The 18,759-nt window shown below is 44.8% G+C and overlaps 5 protein-coding genes across 5 annotated transcripts; 3 read left to right on the forward strand and 2 right to left on the reverse strand.

Moving 5' to 3' along the window:
• Positions 1-918: 918 nt before the first annotated feature.
• On the reverse strand, positions 919-8,280 carry Plod (procollagen lysyl hydroxylase). The gene is made up of 10 exons (XM_017234630.3): positions 8,014-8,280; positions 7,429-7,514; positions 6,109-6,248; positions 5,518-6,049; positions 5,201-5,454; positions 5,044-5,145; positions 4,861-4,986; positions 1,996-2,122; positions 1,500-1,934; positions 919-1,438 (listed from the first exon to the last, which is right to left on the reverse strand). Exons 1-10 carry the CDS (start codon positions 8,147-8,149, stop codon positions 1,154-1,156), a joined length of 2,223 nt encoding a protein of 740 aa, XP_017090119.2. The 5' UTR covers positions 8,150-8,280; the 3' UTR covers positions 919-1,153.
• Positions 2,388-3,321, forward strand: LOC108120811 (immunoglobulin domain-containing protein oig-4). The gene is made up of 6 exons (XM_017234631.3): positions 2,388-2,536; positions 2,602-2,708; positions 2,759-2,840; positions 2,902-2,969; positions 3,027-3,102; positions 3,167-3,321. Exons 1-6 carry the CDS (start codon positions 2,434-2,436, stop codon positions 3,247-3,249), a joined length of 519 nt encoding a protein of 172 aa, XP_017090120.2. The 5' UTR covers positions 2,388-2,433; the 3' UTR covers positions 3,250-3,321.
• nkt (noktochor) lies at positions 3,798-4,823 on the forward strand. The gene is made up of 2 exons (XM_017234632.3): positions 3,798-4,283; positions 4,374-4,823. Exons 1-2 carry the CDS (start codon positions 4,104-4,106, stop codon positions 4,680-4,682), a joined length of 489 nt encoding a protein of 162 aa, XP_017090121.2. The 5' UTR covers positions 3,798-4,103; the 3' UTR covers positions 4,683-4,823.
• Positions 8,281-8,444: 164 nt separating the features above from the next.
• Ube3a (ubiquitin protein ligase E3A) lies at positions 8,445-12,609 on the reverse strand. The gene is made up of 8 exons (XM_070279770.1): positions 12,242-12,609; positions 11,928-12,173; positions 10,984-11,867; positions 10,678-10,919; positions 10,073-10,618; positions 9,832-10,013; positions 9,275-9,767; positions 8,445-9,216 (listed from the first exon to the last, which is right to left on the reverse strand). The coding sequence occupies exons 1-8, from the start codon at positions 12,289-12,291 to the stop codon at positions 8,878-8,880; spliced, it is 2,982 nt and encodes a 993-aa protein (XP_070135871.1). The 5' UTR covers positions 12,292-12,609; the 3' UTR covers positions 8,445-8,877.
• Positions 12,610-15,288: 2,679 nt separating this feature from the next.
• LOC108120845 (protein FAM91A1) lies at positions 15,289-18,668 on the forward strand. Its single transcript, XM_017234681.3, has 2 exons — positions 15,289-17,317; positions 17,378-18,668. The coding sequence occupies exons 1-2, from the start codon at positions 15,475-15,477 to the stop codon at positions 18,373-18,375; spliced, it is 2,841 nt and encodes a 946-aa protein (XP_017090170.2). The 5' UTR covers positions 15,289-15,474; the 3' UTR covers positions 18,376-18,668.
• The last annotated feature ends 91 nt before the right edge of the window (positions 18,669-18,759 follow it).

Below are 18,759 nucleotides of genomic sequence, written 5' to 3' on the forward strand. Positions count from 1 at the left end.
ATATATTCATAATCTTTTTAAATAATTTACCAAATTACAAGAAAACCAATCCCTATTGTTTGATCATAGCTTTTTTCTTCAGTGTAAAACCATACCACTTTAATCTAGTATTTGTGAGCAGTGTAACCGATACTTAACAGCCGGCATGTCTCCACAGTGGCTGCTCCACTGCTGTTATTATGTGGGTGGCTGTTCTGTTAAGAAGTCTGCTTTGACTGTAAAAAACAGCTGATTCAGGGGGTGTATGCGTCGTTAAATAAAAAAAATATATTTTCTTTATTATCATAAATCATTATTGTTTCATTTAAGTAAATTTTAAAAATTATTTCAACAAGTTCACGTCGATTTTGAAAACAAAAGCACCAAATATGTAAACCATTCTCCAAAAATTGTAAAAAAAAATATAATTTTTTCAAAAATTCTCTAAACTAAAATTAAGAAAAAAATTCTTCTAACTAAAAAAATTAGAAGAAGTTTTTATTAAAAAGAAGAAATTGAGAAAAATAGCTTTTTACTGACTACGTTTTCTTCCGTAAAAGAACTTTGTAACGTAAGTGATACGGCTTACAGTGTACTATGGTACTAATGCCCAATAAAGTGGATAAAATTTATTATATATTTTTTCCAGGTCAGGAAAACAAGACACACTTACCAAATCGACAGTTGTACTAAACTCATGGTCACCTGTGCTAATCCGTGGTATTATTGTTCCGATCTTTTACTGATCATTTTCTATATTTCTAAATCTTGTATATGAAACAACCGAATTTACATCATACAACATAAATGTACCTTTGTCGATATAATAAAACCCATTTAAGAATTGTAAAATATATTCTTGAATGTCAATGGAAGCTACACAGAAGAATCAACACTTTAAACATTGTTTCCACAAAGATTGACTTACAAAAATGTATCTTAATAATCGACTTAAATTATTTATTCGAAAATTGAACACTTTGCACTTGGTTGAAAATCTTAAAAGTAACTTAAGGCTTTAACAGATTCATCGATTGATATTATAGCTATCGGTCTTAAAACAATATTAAATTCAAGGCCGACGCCAAAATTCCTTCGGCTAATTCCGTAAATCGGGCGTAGGATACAGTTCTTTGGAGTGGCCATAACATGGCAGTGAGTATAGCCGATCCCTTCACGGATCGATGAAGGAAATCATGATGTACCGAGTGCCCTCGGTCACGAGTAGTCCCTCATGGTAGTGGGTTAAACGGCCGGGATGCATCAGCATCCATCCCTTTTTGGTGTCCACCACTGAGCAGTTGTAGCGCAGGAAACGGCAGCCACCGCCCTCGTAATCGATACCGGCCCGGTTCATGGCAATGTTGATGGTGTACGTGGAGGAGTCGTGGTGGGGACGCAGAGAGGGCTGCTCATCAGGGCGGTAGCGGACCATAAAGTTCATCAGCGAGCGGGGGGGCTACCGAGGGATAGAGAAAAAATGTTACTACTTCCTTTAGAAGCTTTAAGCCAAAACCTACATTGTGGTAATAGCCCGTAAAGACACGCTCCTGCAACGGACGCACAAACATCTGTAGGAACTTGAGATAGAGCTGCTCCAGACCCACTTGCTTCATGTGGATGTCACGCGTCGGCACCGCCTCATATCCGCCCTCCAGGCGAGCATCACTGTTGCTGCCATCCGACCAGGTGCCATGCGCCTCCATAATGGCCACCAGATCGTCGCAGAAGGCGTCCGTCACGATCTGGAACCAGAAGACATCCGGACACGGTTGCGGTATCGGATAGGTGGCATTCAACTGCTGCGAATAGTTGGGATGTATGTACTTTTCGGTCCAATCGTACCGGTTACTGAACAGCGTATGGAAATCCGGACGTGTCACCGTACTATTGAAGTTATCTGCGTTGACCAGGTGACCGAAGTAGCGCTGGTTACTAACATACATAAAGATGCCCTGGAGGTCACAAAATGGTTAAGATAGTGAGATATATTAGTTAGAAGGACCTAAATCATACCGCATTTCTTAGAGATTCGCACAGGGCCATGTCAGGATCGAATTCCTTGTGCTGGAAGCTGATGGCATCGAAGGCACTGCTCTTCACCAGATAGATGCTCGTCACATGGGGCACGTTGAAGATACCACTGCGGTTGGATAAAAGTAGTATACATATTATATAACATAATAAACAAAGAAGAGATCAGAGAGCTAGCCAAGAGCAGAATAATCTCAATGTCCAATGTTGGATTCTGCAACAATGTAGCGAAAATGGAAAGTGACGTCGCTCCCCATCCACAAACCCCCTTTAATTCAATCAGAACATTGAGGATGAGCAATGGGTGGGGGGCACGGATGATGGATCAGGGTAATCGAGTGGATGACACGCTGTGCAGATCGGGAGCGCAGTTAGAAAACAACATTCCTCGTTGGCGATCGGCATTGCGGCTCAACGACAATGGCTCCTTGCCTGCGCGGCATTTTCCAACTAAACGAACGAATCGTTCTCCTCGGGCTCTGCATCCTGCTACTAGGAGATCCCTGGCCAATAGCCGCCCAGAGTGAGTTAACCACTCAATTAAAAGTTTACTTTAGCAATTAATTTATTAACACCACCGCCACCCAGGGAGCACCGGCGGCAAAAATGTTTTGCGGCGCAACTACACGGGAAAGAAGCCCGAGGTTATACAACACCTGTCACAGGATGCCACCCATTACTATGGACACGAAAATGTATGTTTCTTGTCCTAAAAATCATATATTATAAAATTATTATTTTTTAGGGTGCCAAAATCATAAAATCCTCACACTTTGAATATGATTATACCCTGGGACGTAAAATTACTTTCTTCTGCATGGCTCAAGGTAAACTATGGATACTATTTATAAGAAAGATCTTTAAAATATTAAAATAAAATTATTTCAGGCATTCCTAGACCCACTATAACCTGGTTCAAGGATGGAGCAGAGCTCTACCAGCATCGCTTCTTTCAGGTAACTTTTTAAAATATTTTTTTAAGATTTTCTAAAATTATGAAAAATCTTTTTCAGGTCCACGAGTCTCATGAAGAGGCCAATATTGTTAAATCTAAAATGGAAATAGATCCAACCACTCAGATGGATGCTGGTATGTATTTTTAAGAGGATTTAAATTAAAAAATAATATTTTAATTTATTTTTTGTAATTTTAGGTTTTTATGAATGTCAAGCCGATAATATCTATGCCATTGATCGTCGTGGCTTTCGCACGGACTATGTTATGGTTAATTTTTAAGCCAAGTTTCTCATGTTTTTAAAAATAAATCGTATAAAAATAAATCGTAATAAAAGCTGTTTTTTAAATCTATATGCGTTTCAATTTAATGGAAATTTTTGGATAATGGATTCTATTCCCGTGCGACCTTTGTGTCAGAATGTTTGCGTATAAAGTTGCTCCCCACCAGGCCGACAAATTGGCTCAATTACCCAATTCAAGTGATTTTTTTGCATTTATTTTATTAAAATGTGTGAAAGCAAAGCAAGGTTTTCTGGTTTTCAAAGAGTTGAGTTTTGAATAGCCTTCAAAGGGCCACAGTGGTTTGAAATAAGAGAAACTTAAAGGAAAATAAAATGATTAATAAATATAAGTTATTATTTTTAAATATTTTTAAACCATTTCTGAAGATAGTCTTTCTAATAAACCCCTCCCTATAAGCTGTTTAAAATAATTCACACTAAAACCACTGTACTCCATGGCTGAGTCCCGGACCAACATCAGGAAACGGGTGCCATTAGCTCCTACCGTGCGCGATATCAGCGAGCGTCCAAATCCAATCAAGCAATGGAATTGAGCGAAATATGAAAATGCGGCGATGGGTATATGTACATATATGCTATATATCCCAAAACAAGAAGCGAGAACCATGCGAGAGCCCAAATGGACGAAGTGCTTGGGATGAACCGGATTAAGTGCGCCGGACAATTGTGGAAAATTAGATGAGCAGTGCGGAGCAGAGTCCGGATCGGTGTGGATCAGTCGCCCAGTCGCCCAACAGACGAGATTCGCACAGCCACGCCAGTTCCAACGATCATCACCCGAAAAAAAATTAAAAAAAAACAAAGCAAACATTACTATTATCCCAGAGAGTCATGCAGGTCAAGTGCCTGATCATCTGCCTCAGTTTGGGGCTTTTAATGCTGGCCACGCCCGTTTGTGAAGCGCGTCGTGGGCGTGGAAGAGGACGGACCAAGTCCAGGGTTCAAATTGGATTGCCAATTACAGGAAAATATCGTGATCCAGAATCGGATCAGTACTACAACAATAATAATGTGAGTGAACTGAGAACTAAAAACCATAAAAGTTAGCAACAGTGTTTAGTTTATAGTTAGTGCATAATAAACTTCTAAAATCCTTTACAGGGCGCCAAAATCCTGCAAGCCTCACACTTTGATCTTGAGTACGTGTTGGGCCACAAGATCGCCTTCCTGTGCGTGGCCAAGGGTAATCCCCGGCCCCACATCACCTGGTACAAGGACGGTGCGGAAATCTACCAGCACCTCTACATGCACGTCCATGAGTGGCGCATCGGCGACGACAAGGTCAAGTCCAAGATCGAAATAGATCCCGCCACCCAGATGGATGCCGGACTATACGAGTGCACTGCCGACAATATGTATTCTATTGATCGGCGGAGTTTCAAGACAGATTTCTCCATCGCCTTCGACTGATCGAATATGGATATGGATACATATATGTGGGGAAAGGATCTAACAATAAAACATCCTTTGGGCATAGCTCCTGTGGGCCATTCTAAATATTTTTACTTTAGAAACTATGTCTGCTTCTAATAAAGTTGAATTTTGATCCAAGACTGGTTTCATTTCTTCTGGAGACCCTTTTACTTACAGCAGATCGCGTTTAACAATATCCACATAATCATGAGACCTGGCGTAGTAACCTCCCTCGGAGAGAGCACCCCAGAAGTTACTCCAAAGCTCATGGTGTTTGGTGAAGAGTGGACCCACAAATTGTCTGCAATGGATTACGATTATTTTGGGTAACAAGTACATGGCCATGGCCTCGACCTACTTGTTTAAAGCGAGTAGCTCGCGGAGCACCTCACCATCGTCGATATGGGCATCGGCGTCCACGTAGAAGATGTAGTCGCTCTTGTGAAGGCGGGCTTTGTCACTAGAAATAGTTAATAGCTATTAGTTAGAAGGGATAAAAGTTGCTGGACACTTACAGAGCCAACTGCCTTCCTTGACGCTCGTCCAGTTCATCCGTGGACAGAATATACTTGGCACTGGCATACTCCTCTCCGTACTTCTCCACATACGACTTGGTGTCTTCATCGTGGAGCACTGCATTGCTGTAGATGAACAGGTGAAGGCTCTTCTTGGGATAATTTATTTTTCGAATGCCCTCCAGGAAGCGATCATAGAAAGGCACTGGTTGTGGGGCAATCAGAGCCAAAGAAATCACAGGAAGGTTTGAATTCTAAAAAAAATAAAAATAATATTAAATAAACTAAAGACTAGGGCATTTTCTAGAACCCCTCACGTCTAATTCCAGTTTGTTTTCCTGGCACAACAGGCAGACACCGCTGAAGGTCTTGGCCAAGTAATTGGCATAGGCATTCAGATCCACTTTGCTCAGTCCATTGCCATGAATGATGGCCGGCGTTGTCATAAAGTCCACATTCTGCAGTACACCCTGATTGCTTTCCAGATCAACCTTCAGCTTCACATCGTTCTTAGCACCGTGGAGATTTTGGAATAACTTGGATTGGGTGTCCAACTTAATGCCCAGCTTGGAGCGTTTGGCGTCGTTGAGGAAGACTTTGGTCAAGTACAACTGATCATCGGCAGTGTCCTCGATGGGATCCTCCAGCAGGCCGTATACCTGAGGAGCGTAGCCAATAAAGGCACCGGAGTTGAGGAAGCGGGATGCCTTGCCCTCCACTTCGGGATAATCGTTGGCCAGGTTCTTGTCCGGCCAGCAGTATTTCTCGGCAGAGATGAGTACTTTGGCACCCGAATCTTTGAACTTTTCTACGATATCCTCCAAACCAGCAGTGATGACTACATCGTAGCTGAAATAATATTTTATTAAATAAAGGATTATTTTTTTTAAGTAATACTAAGTTCTCACCTGTCAGTAAAGAGTATAATTTTTTCGGGATCGTTTTTAAAAGGAGAGATTGCTTTGCGGAGGAGGTTTAGCTTGAAACCGCCACCGGGATGCTGCATATCCCCTCCCTTCCATTCCTTCCCCAAGCCAAGGGTGGTTACCTGTTTGAATACAAGTGGAATTATGAATACAGCTTGATTTTATAGCTCATCTTAACTGGATTATAGTAGATTCCAGTTTATAAACTTGATATCCAAACTATTGTATGAAATATATGGTTTTCAGACTTTAATTAATTCATTTTCAGCCGGTTGAGTTTTGATATTTTATCTTTTAAAGCCACGGGTTAGCTTTTAAGAAATATGTACATATGTACCTACTTTCTCAACTATTTACTTCAAGCTGAGGCATTTTTTGAAGCAATCACAACCAGATTATATTTCTGGGGTTGCACAGTTCTTGAAATACAAAACATTAGACTTATGTATACCCCAAAACCTCAAAAGAAATTCAAAGAAAAGGGGGAAAAGATCAACTTCGGCTTATCAGCACATTTTTATTTTATTCTCCCGACTATTTTGTTTCCGAACCGGCAACAAAAAAAAAAGTGTCACATCTTAGGGTTACTCCTGATAAGTGTAAATTTCCTATGGACGACTATAGAAAGTTCTAATCTATCAATAGAACCGGGGAACCGAGGCATCATAGTCTCTATTGTGCTAATTACCCCCGGCAACTGCACCGAATCGGGGCTGGACTACGTGATTAAAGCCTCCAGACCTCAAAGCAACATGTGTGCACTATATGTTGACTAAAAACGAAATGTTTTGTGGCTGCCCCACAATGTCCAGCCAATCTTGGTGCTCCACATCAGAGAATCAGAGACGCCAACGCCGGATGCTGAACTATACATATGTGTATACTATATATACTAAACAGACATTAAAACAATACAAAGTTGCTAAAGTGTGCCACAAGCCGACCGGCAAAGTCTTAAACATACAAAAACATATACATATATATTATTATTCTGATATGTATACCACGAGCTTACGTCAAATTAGAAATTCATCAATAAAGCCAATCAAAGCTTATTTAAATGCCAGATATAGTGTCGGAGAAGTTTATAGATATTTTTGCAAATTTTGTTAGCTTGTTTTGGTATAACGGTATTAGGAACATAAAAATAATTGGTTGTAAAATTTTTAGCGGAGGATTTTTGCAAGTTTATACTAACGGTTCTAGATTCTAGATCTTAGTATTTAGATACTCTATGTGAATAAAATGAGACTCTGGATTAAGCTAATTAATAAAAATGTACGATTTATGATAATGTCTCACCTCAATGTCATAAACTCGGGCAGATCTATAGTAACGATTATAGCCATCGGTGGGTTCAGTGGCCACAGTGTAGACTTTAACTTTGTCTAAAGGAAAGAGAGAAAGATGATACATCTATAAGATTAATCTATCTATATGATTAAATAAATTATTGGTTGTTTTAAAAAGTTAAATATTAATTCTTATTCTATATTCCATCATTATTTTATAATAAACATTAACCGGTCATAGCAATTAACCAACAAGTCAAGCCGGTTTTGGAAAAATCTAAATTATAAATTCACTTTTCAATAATCGGAAATATCCCAGAAATGTATCTGTATCTCAGACACTTGTATCTGCAATTTACAGAAAAGATCAAAGAGGAATGAAAACAAAAAGCACTTCCAAGTAAAATGCAGAAGAGGGGGATGGATGAATTTGTGTGGGTGTGGTACGGAACATAAACAATATCTCGAAAATATGTAGCAGCGTACGTGAGTGGAATGTACTCGGATGGATGCACTACCCGGCGGATCTCATGAATGCTATATAATTTTCTATGCCTGGCTGATGTTCCAGTTAAAAACAATAACAAAAACAAACCATTCCAATTGGACTCTGACGCAGCAGCGGCGTTAGCGTCAGCGTCGGCCTCAGCGCTGGCTCCTTGCAACAACAACAACGCGAATGAAAGGAGCGCTGCTATGCGCATAAACAAAGCGTCTTGTTGTTTTTGCATGATGCTGGATTCTTGATGCAATTCCCTCACTTTCACACACAAACGTTCGCGTTATAATTGTCGCATTTTCCGCTAAACCGTCCTCTTTTAAGGGAGTCTCTTTTGAGTTTAAAAACCGAGCAAGATTTGGTTGAGGAAGAAATCGCGTCCATCAGCTGTTTAGCTAGATATGGCATCACTGTCAGGTAGCATCTGGTATTTTCGATAGGCAAGCAGAAAGTTATCGATAGGCGGTCAAATTCAAATATTTTTCCACCAAACTTGCAGTTTCTGAAATTCATAACAACGAAATATATTTGCGCAAAACTATAAATTTATTTAGCAAAATATTCAGCGCGTTGCGTCTTAAGTATGGGAGTTACATAGGTGAATTCACATAGTGTGGGTATGTGGTGTAATCATTTATATTTACATTTAACTGGGCGACAAAGGGGAACAAAATCGCGTGTCCGTTCGGTCTGCTTTTCTCGCCATCGCGCCAGAAATTGAGCATATATATATTTATGTGTATATTGTCTCATTGAACAGGTCGTATCAAAAATAAATGGCAGAACCCAAAAACGAACTCAAAACCATCAAAATCTTCGGCTTCTCCTTTCTCACAGAGTGGTGGTATCAGTTGCGATGACAGACTTGGACTTGGACTCTAACTTGATAGTTAATGATTGTAGATGGTGGTTTTGTGGTTTGTGGCTCGTGACGGTGACGGTGATGGTGAGAGTGGTTGCCTAAAGCATGCCGAATCCCTTCGAGTAGTTAATAGCCTTTAGCAGGCGCTCCTCCAGCTTCTCTCGACTGCTGTACTCCGGCAGCAGTAGAACGTTGAAGCAGGTGTGCGAGGTGGGCAGTCGGTCGCTGTCCGGTCCATGCCGTGTGATCAGCAGACGCAGGCACTTCAGCCCGCCCACCGGCACCCGCGCCGATCCTGTGGTGAATTCCAACAGCTTTCGTTTTGATTCGATGGGCATGGCATGAACGATACTCCAGAAGTCCTGGATGATTTGCGTTTCCTCCGTATAGCCGCCCTCGTACTCAGTCGAGTGTTCCAGCTCCACGAAGTCGAATTCCTGTAGGGAAACCAACCATGAAGAAGCTTATTTTATATAAAATTCAAGGAGTACTCACGCGACTGCCGCAAACAAGCATTTCAATCTCTTCGGGCCGGAAGAGCAACTTAAGCGGCGACTCGTCAGTCACCATTTCGAAGCCCTTGCGGAAAGCATTGAACTGCTGCTGGATGCTGGTGTTCAGCAAGAAGTCACTGTACAAATTTACAAATAGCTGCTTGTTGTGCTGGCCCACCAGCACATCCTTGCCGTTTGGCACCAGCTCGTGCTCCACCATCTCGCCGAACACGTTGCTATAGCTGATCCTGAACGTTTGGTCGAACACCTCCTCCATGTCCTGGCCCTGGTAGTCCAGTAGCGACTGTAGGCTCTTGTGCAGCGTTGGGCTCCAGTCTTCAAGATCCGCAAACGTACCGCAGTAGCCCATCAGCTTGCGATAAACAACCATGGGAAAGTTTACGGCTAAAATGACGTTATTGTAGATCGCCAGGCCGATGATGATGCCAATAAGTGTGAATTGTGCCCCATTTTCGAAGGGTGTGGCGTTGAACCTGCAAGAGAAGTCATCGGGATAACAGAGATCCTTGCACACACATACTCCAGGTCATATTTTACCACATGTTATTGGTCTCGTCTTGCTGGACAAACATTCCGAAAGCCGGATTGAAAATTTCCTCCACAATCAGCTGGAAGAACTCTTTGGATACGCCGCCCTCGTCGATGCCCTGCTCGCCGACAAACTCCACCACCAGCTGCTTCTTGAGATCCTTCGGATTGCTCATGGCCACCAGTTCCAGCTGTGAAGGATAATGATGAGGTGAATACAGTGACCGATATACTAATTTTGGTAACCAACCCCGATGAGTGCATCGTTGATGAGCTGATCCCGACGCACTGTCAGCTTGAGATCGGGACGTGGCATGCCATCCTGCCCGTCCTGCCCAAAGTTGTTGATAATGGAGGAGTACCGCTCGCTATACATTCGCATCCGACTGTCGTAGTAAAGCGCATCTACTTTGGTGGCCGGTGTCAGGATGAATGCATACAGCATGAATGAGAAGGTGTGGCCGGATCCCATCTCGCTCTCCATAGCCAAGGCCTTGTATGAAAGGTAGTCGTGGTGCATTTGAATGTTTTCGCTGAGTGCCTCATTGTAGAACTCCTCCAGCGGCACCAATGGCCGCCGACAGTCGATGGCCGAAACCTGCAACGCCTTCTCCAATTGGTCCTCGGCGAACTTCGGCATGTGCGGCTGCAACAGCGAACTGTAGACGAACAAGTCATCCTCGATACCTCCGCCAGCAGACGAAGAACTCGCCGCCATATCAGTCCTGTCATCCAACGGCGCACGGCACGATGGATGCTCCAGTTCGCTAGCCAAAATGTTGGCGTAGAAGACAATCTGATAAACAGATAAAAGAATATATACTTATATTCTATATTTAACATTAGAAACAATACCTTTAAAACTTTGGTAACGCTGATAATGCGTTCGTTTTCGCGCACCGAGTCCTCGTCGAGGAGCACCTGTAGAGTAATCTGTTGCTGACAGGCAGCAACTAGAGCCTGTAACTGATCCGAACAGTGAGCAGCCCATATCCTAGCTAGGCGAGCCTGGGCCGGCACGGGCATAGCGGCCGCTGCATGACAAAGCTTGGGCAGTACCCGGTCTAGATAATCCATGTCTACCACACTGTTGTTGGCTAAAAAAATAGAAACAACTTAGGGAGTTGCTTAATAATCCATCAAGTTTTTTGAAAAACTCACTATTTGTGGCCAGGTCGAAGCAGATAACCAGGCAATGTATCACCTTCTCCCAATCAAGCCTCATGTAATGCACCCAGTCCGCCAACTGGATAACACTAGTGGTCAGCTTCTCCGTGATAACTCGCGTTTGGGAGCCGAAGAGGAGTCGCTGCACACGACGGAGGCCTTGGAAGTCCACCTTAGTGTCACTGCTCTGGGATGGATCTTCCCCAGAATCTTCATCCGTGGACACATGGGCCATGGTCACATCCTCGTCTTCGGGCTCTGCATCTATTTCTGCCGGAGCTTCCCTGATTGATGATTCTGTTGCCGCTGTAGTCGGCGCCTCGACTCCCTCTAGTTCTTCTTGGTCTTGCTGAGTGCTGTCCTCGTCCTTGTCGTGCTCGCCCTCCAGCGTGCGCAGCTGCTCCTTGTTCAGGGCCTCGGGAGGATTAGCCAGAAGCTCTTGCAGGCTACTGGAAGCCTGTGGTTCTGCGCTCTTTATGAAACTCTTGCTCAGTCGATCCACATTGGAAAAAACATCACCGATGGCGTGACAGATCAAATCGTAGCTGTCTCCAGCACGACACTGCTCGTAGAGAGCCATCAGGCTGTTAGCATCTAAGCTCTGAACAGGCGGTAACGTGGGAGTGGTGGGTCCTGAGCCCCCGGGTGAGGGCTCGAGACCACTCAAATCCAAAGGGGGCACACTCAAGACGGGGTCCTCGTTTAAGACTGCCACCACCACATTACGCGAAGCCATCTGGGATTGAGATTGTGATTTCGTGCTGGTGGTGGTGGCAGTACTGGCGGAAGTAATGGTGCTGGTAGAGCTTCCGCTGCCGCTGCTACCGCTACTGCTGCTGCTACTGTCGTTGGGAGAGAGCATGTCCACATCCTGGGGACTAAGTTGAGTGGACCGATTAGTTTGTGGCTTAAATCAGCGTTGATCTTTGGTAACCTACCTACTGACGGTCTCGCAAAGCTGTGCATCCTGCGAGAAAAGCTGCAGTGCTTTGGCCGCAACCTCGTTGGCCGTCATGGGTGCCACCTTGCCGCTGGAGGCGCAATTGGCGTTGGTGCAATGAGCATTCCCGCAGCCAGACTGTAGTTGGTGGAAGTATCTTTGGATCAAGCTGCGAACCGCAGAACGCTTCATTTCCGGCGTGGCCCTTCCGCCTCCCGAAACTGTTCCAGATCCGGATGCAATGCTAGTTTTCAAAGAAAAGTGTACAATATTCAGCAAAAAGAGAACATTTTTGAGGATCTAACAACTTACCTGGAAACGCCTGGCAGCTGTTGCTGCTCCTCGTTGCCTCCTCCACTCATCTTTGCTAAAATCTTTTAGCTACTCGCCCCCCACCGCCGCCTTGGTCTTTGTTTGCAAAAATGCGGTGCCCAACAAAAAGAAAAAAAAGGGTGCAAAAAAATCGATGTTGATGTCCCTCTGTTTGACCTCGCTACTCTGTCGCTGCCTCTGCCGCCGCTGCCTCTGATCGACGCGCATGGAGAGTTGTTCGCCAACTTCCTTTCGTCGACAACTAGGGTCGATCACAAACGATTCATAACAGAAATTTGACAATTTAGAGATTTAAACGCAAGTGTTTTTGAAGCGAAGCAATATTGAAAATCATCAGCGGGGCTAGTGCTGCACAACGTCCATTGGCGGTGTTGGTAAAGGCCCTGATAAGACTAGAACAGATATCGATAGTCCAATTTTAAAAGGTAAACCATTTAAAATTATAATTTAAAAAATTAATTATTTTTCTTGGCAGGACAAAATTAATTAATAGTTCTTTTTAAAGTTTCTGCCCTCAGAAAATAATTATGGCTATATAAATAGAATAATATCATGGCCATGAATAGACTATATATATCTTGGCTAATTCTCATACAATGCTTGAGCGGTTTATTTTAGTGGATTTCTAGATCAATACTCCATCAATCTGCATCAAAATCTAGAATGAAAATAGTTTTGAGATATTTTCCCAAATTTTGTAGAAAATTTTGTAGAAGAAGGACATAACGGTCCATTTCGAAGGCCATATCTTGGACAATAGTGACGCGATTTTTAAGAGGAATATCGTGGTACTCTAATAATATAATTATCTACAATAATACTATAATAGTCTCTGGAAAACCTGGACAAATTTTTTCTATAATGTGTTTTTCTTGATAAAACCGCGATATTTTTATATGGCCAAAATTCAAGTTGGCTTATTGGTCTCCGATCCTGAAACGTTTAGTTATTTTATTAATACCTCCATTAAGCCTAGTTTAATTTTAAGTAAAAAAAAAATAAATACTTTCTTCTATTAATAATGTTGGAACAAATTGTGAACATCTTTGTTTTTATAAGCTAGTTATATTCCAAATTAGATGACACTTTTAGAATCGCGACTAAGCACACATAATACAGCTTATAACGAATTATTTGTTTAAAACAAACAAGCTACTTAGTATCATCTTCCAACAATTTCGGTTTGGGTATAAATACTCCTGGCTTGGCCAGAGAAGGTACATCAGTCCCAGTACTCGAAGATACATCACAAGATGCGATTCCAACTGGCTTACTTCCTTGGCTTCCTGGCCCTAGTTGCCACTATCCTCGCCCAGACCTCCACCCCCCCGGATCCCACAACCCCACCCGCTTCGCCCACAACACCCACCGATCCCAGTACTACTCCTCCGGCCAGTCCAACCACGCCACCCACCACACCAACTACGCCGCCCACCTCCTACAAGGGAGGAGGCCAAGGAGAGGTCGCTCACAGCCTGGCAGGACTGCTGGGACTCATCGACGAAAGGAAGATGGACGTACACTCTCATCCCCAATCTTAGAAGGTGGGTGTCTCGAAGCCACGGACAGGTCGATTTTTACCTGACGCAGGTATTGAGTGGTCATGGCTGCTTCCGGCAATACCTAAAGCGTTTTGGCCACGCGGAGGAGGACTGGTGCCCGGAGTGCGGGAGATCGGTAGTCGAGGACGCCAAGCACGTTGTCTTCGAGTGCCGCCGGTTTGCACGAGAGCGCCACCGACTGGAGGCGACGGCGGGCCGCTCACTCCACCCAGGAAACCTTGTGGAGACAATGCTGGAAACCCAGATGCTGTGGGACGCAGTAGCATCCTTCGCTGCAGCGTTAATGCAGAGGCTCAGGAGCATCGAGCAGGAGAGGCGGTAGGGTGGAGAGTTGGGGCCTGCTGCGGGCGAAGCAATGCCTAACGGTCGTCCCGTCCGTCTACAAGCCCTTACTGTCCATTACCCACGACCAACCACAAACCCCCCCCCCCCCCCCCTTTTTTATGTTATGTTATGCTAAGTACGTTAAACTATTGTTGTTGAGACTAATAAAGTATATAAAACGCCGCCCACCACGTCTCCTGCATCCACTGATCCTACCAGCAGCACTCCCGCTTCTTCCACTGCCTCCACCACCGCTGCTCCATCAAGCGGAGGAACCAAGAAGAAGCATGTTTTCAGGTCAAGGTGCAGGAGAAACCGCCCCGGAAGGAAGACAACATCGCACCGCAGGGGATCCCGCGGACGCAGGTCTTCCCGGAACTAAGACCACTCAAGGATTCAGACACTCGCAGACCCAAGCCCCCAAAGCCCCTGGATTACCCATTATTGTTATCTTTTTTTAAAGTTAGTTTTAGTTTAATTCTTAAATAAACATGAAAATTCGCAGAATATTTGACGAACCCTTTTTGAAAACAACAAGAGGGGTCCCCAACAGGTTCAAAATTTTTGAAAAATGCATGCAACGCCAAAATGGCCCTGACAAATAGCCATATAGTGGCCAATTTTGATCCGATTCTTGAGCGGTATATCTTAATCGATTTCTAGATCGATTCACCATCAATCTGCATTCAAATCTGGAAAGAAAATATATTTCAGATTTTTTCTCAAATTTTCTGGAGGGTCCCCTTCAAAATTTGGAAAAATGCATGGATGGCCAAAATGGCCCAGAGTGATGGCCATATCTTTGCCAATTTTCATCCGATTCTTGAGCGGTATATCTTAATCGATTTGTAGATCGATTCTCCATCAATCTGCATTTAAATCTGGAAAGAAAATATTTTTCAGATTTTGTCTTAAATTTTCTGGAGGGTCCCCTTCAAAATTTGGAAAAAGGCACGGAGGGCCAAAATGGCCCCGAGTGATGGCTATATCTTGGCCAATTTTCATCTGATTCTTGAGCGGTATATCTTGATCGATTTGTAGATCGCATCTCCACCAATAGATTATTTTTAAAATTTAAAAATATTCGATAACAAAAGGTTCGACTAGTCTGCCTTTAGCGCAGTGTTGCATAACGCCGCATGCAAGCAGCTATCGGCTTTTATCAGCTGTCGTCGTTTTTCTTCTTGCTGCCAACAAAAACGGGAAAATAAAGTGAAACGCAGCGCTTTATCATTAAACCTACGAGGCATTTGGAAGAATAACCACGAGGGAAAGCCATGGTATGAGCTAGACTGAAGAAAAGGAGATTCCAAGCCGAGTCCAAAGATGACGGAGAAAGAGGAGCTGGCCAGTTCCGGAAGCGTGGCTGGAGGTGGCAATGGTAGTGCCGGGGGCGGGGTTGGTAGCAACTGCCAAGCCCAACTGCAGCAATGCGTGCGTGGTAATGTCTCCTGGCAGCTGCTGCCCGTCCACTTGCGGTCTGTGCTGCACAACCAGCGCGATTACGAGAAATTTGCTTTCAACTACAGCCTGAAGAATCAGTTGCGTTTCCGCGGAAACCTGGCTGCAAAGGTGTTCCGCCGGGAGCAGCGCTACTACGAGCTACTAATCCAAAAAAGTATAAACGGCCTTGGCGCCTTTCCATACCATCTGGCCGACATTGTGACAAAGGGATTGCGGGTTACGCCCTTTAACTACTACCTGGACGTCCTGGGACAGCTGCTCAAGAGCGACAAGAGCTACGATACGTTGCCCAACTTTACGGCCGCCGACTGTCTGCGGGTGTTGGGAATTGGACGGAATGAGTATCTGGCCCTGATCAGCGACTTGAAGACTCATACGCCGCGTTCCCTGCTCTTTGGATCTCGACCCAATCCGCTGGACTTTCTGCCGCGATTCCCCGTCCGCATCCACATGGAGCCCTGGTGGCGACTAGATATTGGCTACGTCTTGGAGACGGACATCAAGTATTTGACGCCAGCCGAGCGTGGCCTTCTGGATGATCTAATCGACTTTGGAGCGCAACCGGCGGGCAAGTGCGACTACGAGGTGGTTCACAACTTGTACAAGAAGGGGCTTATCTATCTGGATGTGCCCATCAGCGGCGAGGATCGCATATCCATTCCTCCGCTTCGCAATTTCGTGATGAATCGTGTGAGCGGCGACTACTTTGAGAATCTTCTCTACAAGATCTTTGTTAGTGCCGATGAGCACATGACTATTGCCGAGCTGGCGCACATGCTGCAACTGGAGCTCGACAGTGTGAAGCAAGCGGTTTCCTTTATTTGTCGCCTGGGCTTTGCCCACCGGAAACAGGACGCAGTTCAAGAGCAACAGAATCAGGCTAATCATCACAGCTGGGAGGGCTACAATCAACAGCAAATTCCAGAGACGCCACAAATCACTCCGCTGAACTACAACCCACATGCCAGTAGCTTCGACTTCGATCAGAGCCCCAAGTCGCCAAAGACTCCAAGGGAGAAAGACAAGGACAAGGACAGCAGTTCCATTGGTTACCTATCTTCGGACGGCAACACCAGTGACTTTAGCTTTGCCAATTTAAACACCACTCCCCAGGAACCCACAAACAATAGTGACGAGCAGGACCTGAGCTCGGAGCTAGAGGATCTGAGCGATAGGACTGCCAAGCCGGCGGCTGTTGCGGTACCTGCTCCTACACCTCCGGCTCCAAAGAGCGGAAAGCGAGTGGGTTTTCTTTTCGACTCCACTCTGACCGCTTTTCTAATGATGGGAAACCTGTCACCGGGCCTTAAGAACCACGCCGTGACCATGTTCGAGGTGGGAAAGTTGTGCGAGGAGAGTCTGGACAGTTTTTTGGCCGAACTGGAGCAGGTGTCGCTGCTGGATGCGGAAGGAGAGGGCGACGTGTCGCGCTATTTCGCCCATGCCGTCATTTTACGGTCCACCATCTGTTCCTTGCGCCATTTGCTCCCTGGTGGCTTAGATCTGCTTCGGTTGGAATGCCTCGAGGGCTTGGACCGGCAGACGCGGGACCGAGTACTCGAAAAAAAGTATAAGTTCATTATCGCTGCCTCGCCGCTGACGGCGTCGCTGAGTCATACTTTTAGCATTCCATACTTTGGACAGTTTTTACGAAGCTCCGATGTTGCGCCCATGTGGAACAAGCTCTTTTACAACCATATCACAGGTGCGTATAAAAATCCGAATAAGAAACAGTAACTAATGAGCTCCTTATCGGCTCTTCCAGGTTATGGACCACCCAGTTTACTCCTATGCCGTGGAACCGTGCTCAAATCTCTGCCCCGCTTGTTCCTCGGATATGGGAAACTATTGGTGAACATCCTGCACTCCGATTCGTATGTTCTCAACTCGGAAAACTTTCGCAACGTGAATGAGCAGCTTAAGAACGGCTGTGTGTTGTTACAAGGCTATGGGATCCGGACGCCCGGAGCTCTACATTACGAGTCGTTTCCATTCCAACCGGCGGACACGCGCCAAGCCAAGTGGGCCGCCCATCGCGCCGTCCAACGGCTGTCCAACCTGATAGATTTACGCCAGCAATGCGGCTATATAACATTCCTTAACACGGGCGTTCCGGATCTCGGATGCGAGGAGTACGAGTTGAGGGTGCGCCTGAAGCCAATGCAACGCCAGAAGCGCTCCTCAATAACCCCAGCTCCCAGTCAATCCCTAAATGTGCCAAACAGCGAGCCAGCCACGCCCGCCACAGCTGAAGTTACCAGCTTCCCCCTGAAGAGCCCGGATGAGAATCACTTTGCGACCACTCCAGAGCATGGGCCAGCTAACGAGTTTACCTCGCCAGATTGTAGCCAAGTGCTGGCCAGTGAACTGGCGAAATGTAGCAGCCGGGCGGACCTCTTGTCGCAAAGTTCCGTAGAGATTCCAATGGTCGAGGAAGAAGACTCGCCCGCGGAACCAGAGGAGGATGCGACCGAAGAGTGGACTCTTCTGGAAGTCAATTTCGGGGTGCCCCTTTTCGATGTCGATACCAATACGCGGATTTGTGAACACCTAGTCCGGGGACTTTGCAACGATTCCAACTTGAATGCCCTCTCCTCCGTAACCGCACAGTCGCAGACTCTATTCCTGGAGTTTGTGCGGCAGTGCCTGTACTTTGAAGATGATCCGGCCAGGGAGCCCCTGCAGGCGGCCAGGCCACTGCCGCATCCCAGAATCAGTCTGGCCTTTGAGAACGGACATGTTACACACTGGAACGGCCGTTAGTATCGGGACTAAAGCATTCCCAGAATATTCCGATTTTTTTTTGCCTCCCAGTTACTTATCAGTTTGTATAGTTAGTGGACCCATAAACGCAAGCAGATATTTTTATGTATGCCTACATATACAATTCCTGTAACATCTGCTAACCATCTAATGTTTACTTTGTTTTTATTAGTTTTGTAAGTTATAAGGGGACCACGATATTTTGATCCCCTCCAAACCATATACACATGCATAGCTACGTACACATATGTAAATGTATTACTAAATGTCAGAAATAAAAAAAAATTTTAAAATAATACAAATTTTGTTTATAAATTTAATAAAAAATAATGTTTTTTAAATTATTTAATACGATAGTTGTTTAGCTCTACTGAAAGTTATCGA

The sequence above is a fragment of the Drosophila bipectinata genome, chromosome 3L (genome assembly GCF_030179905.1).
Source record: "Drosophila bipectinata strain 14024-0381.07 chromosome 3L, DbipHiC1v2, whole genome shotgun sequence".
In the NCBI taxonomy this organism is placed as follows: domain Eukaryota; kingdom Metazoa; phylum Arthropoda; class Insecta; order Diptera; family Drosophilidae; genus Drosophila; species Drosophila bipectinata.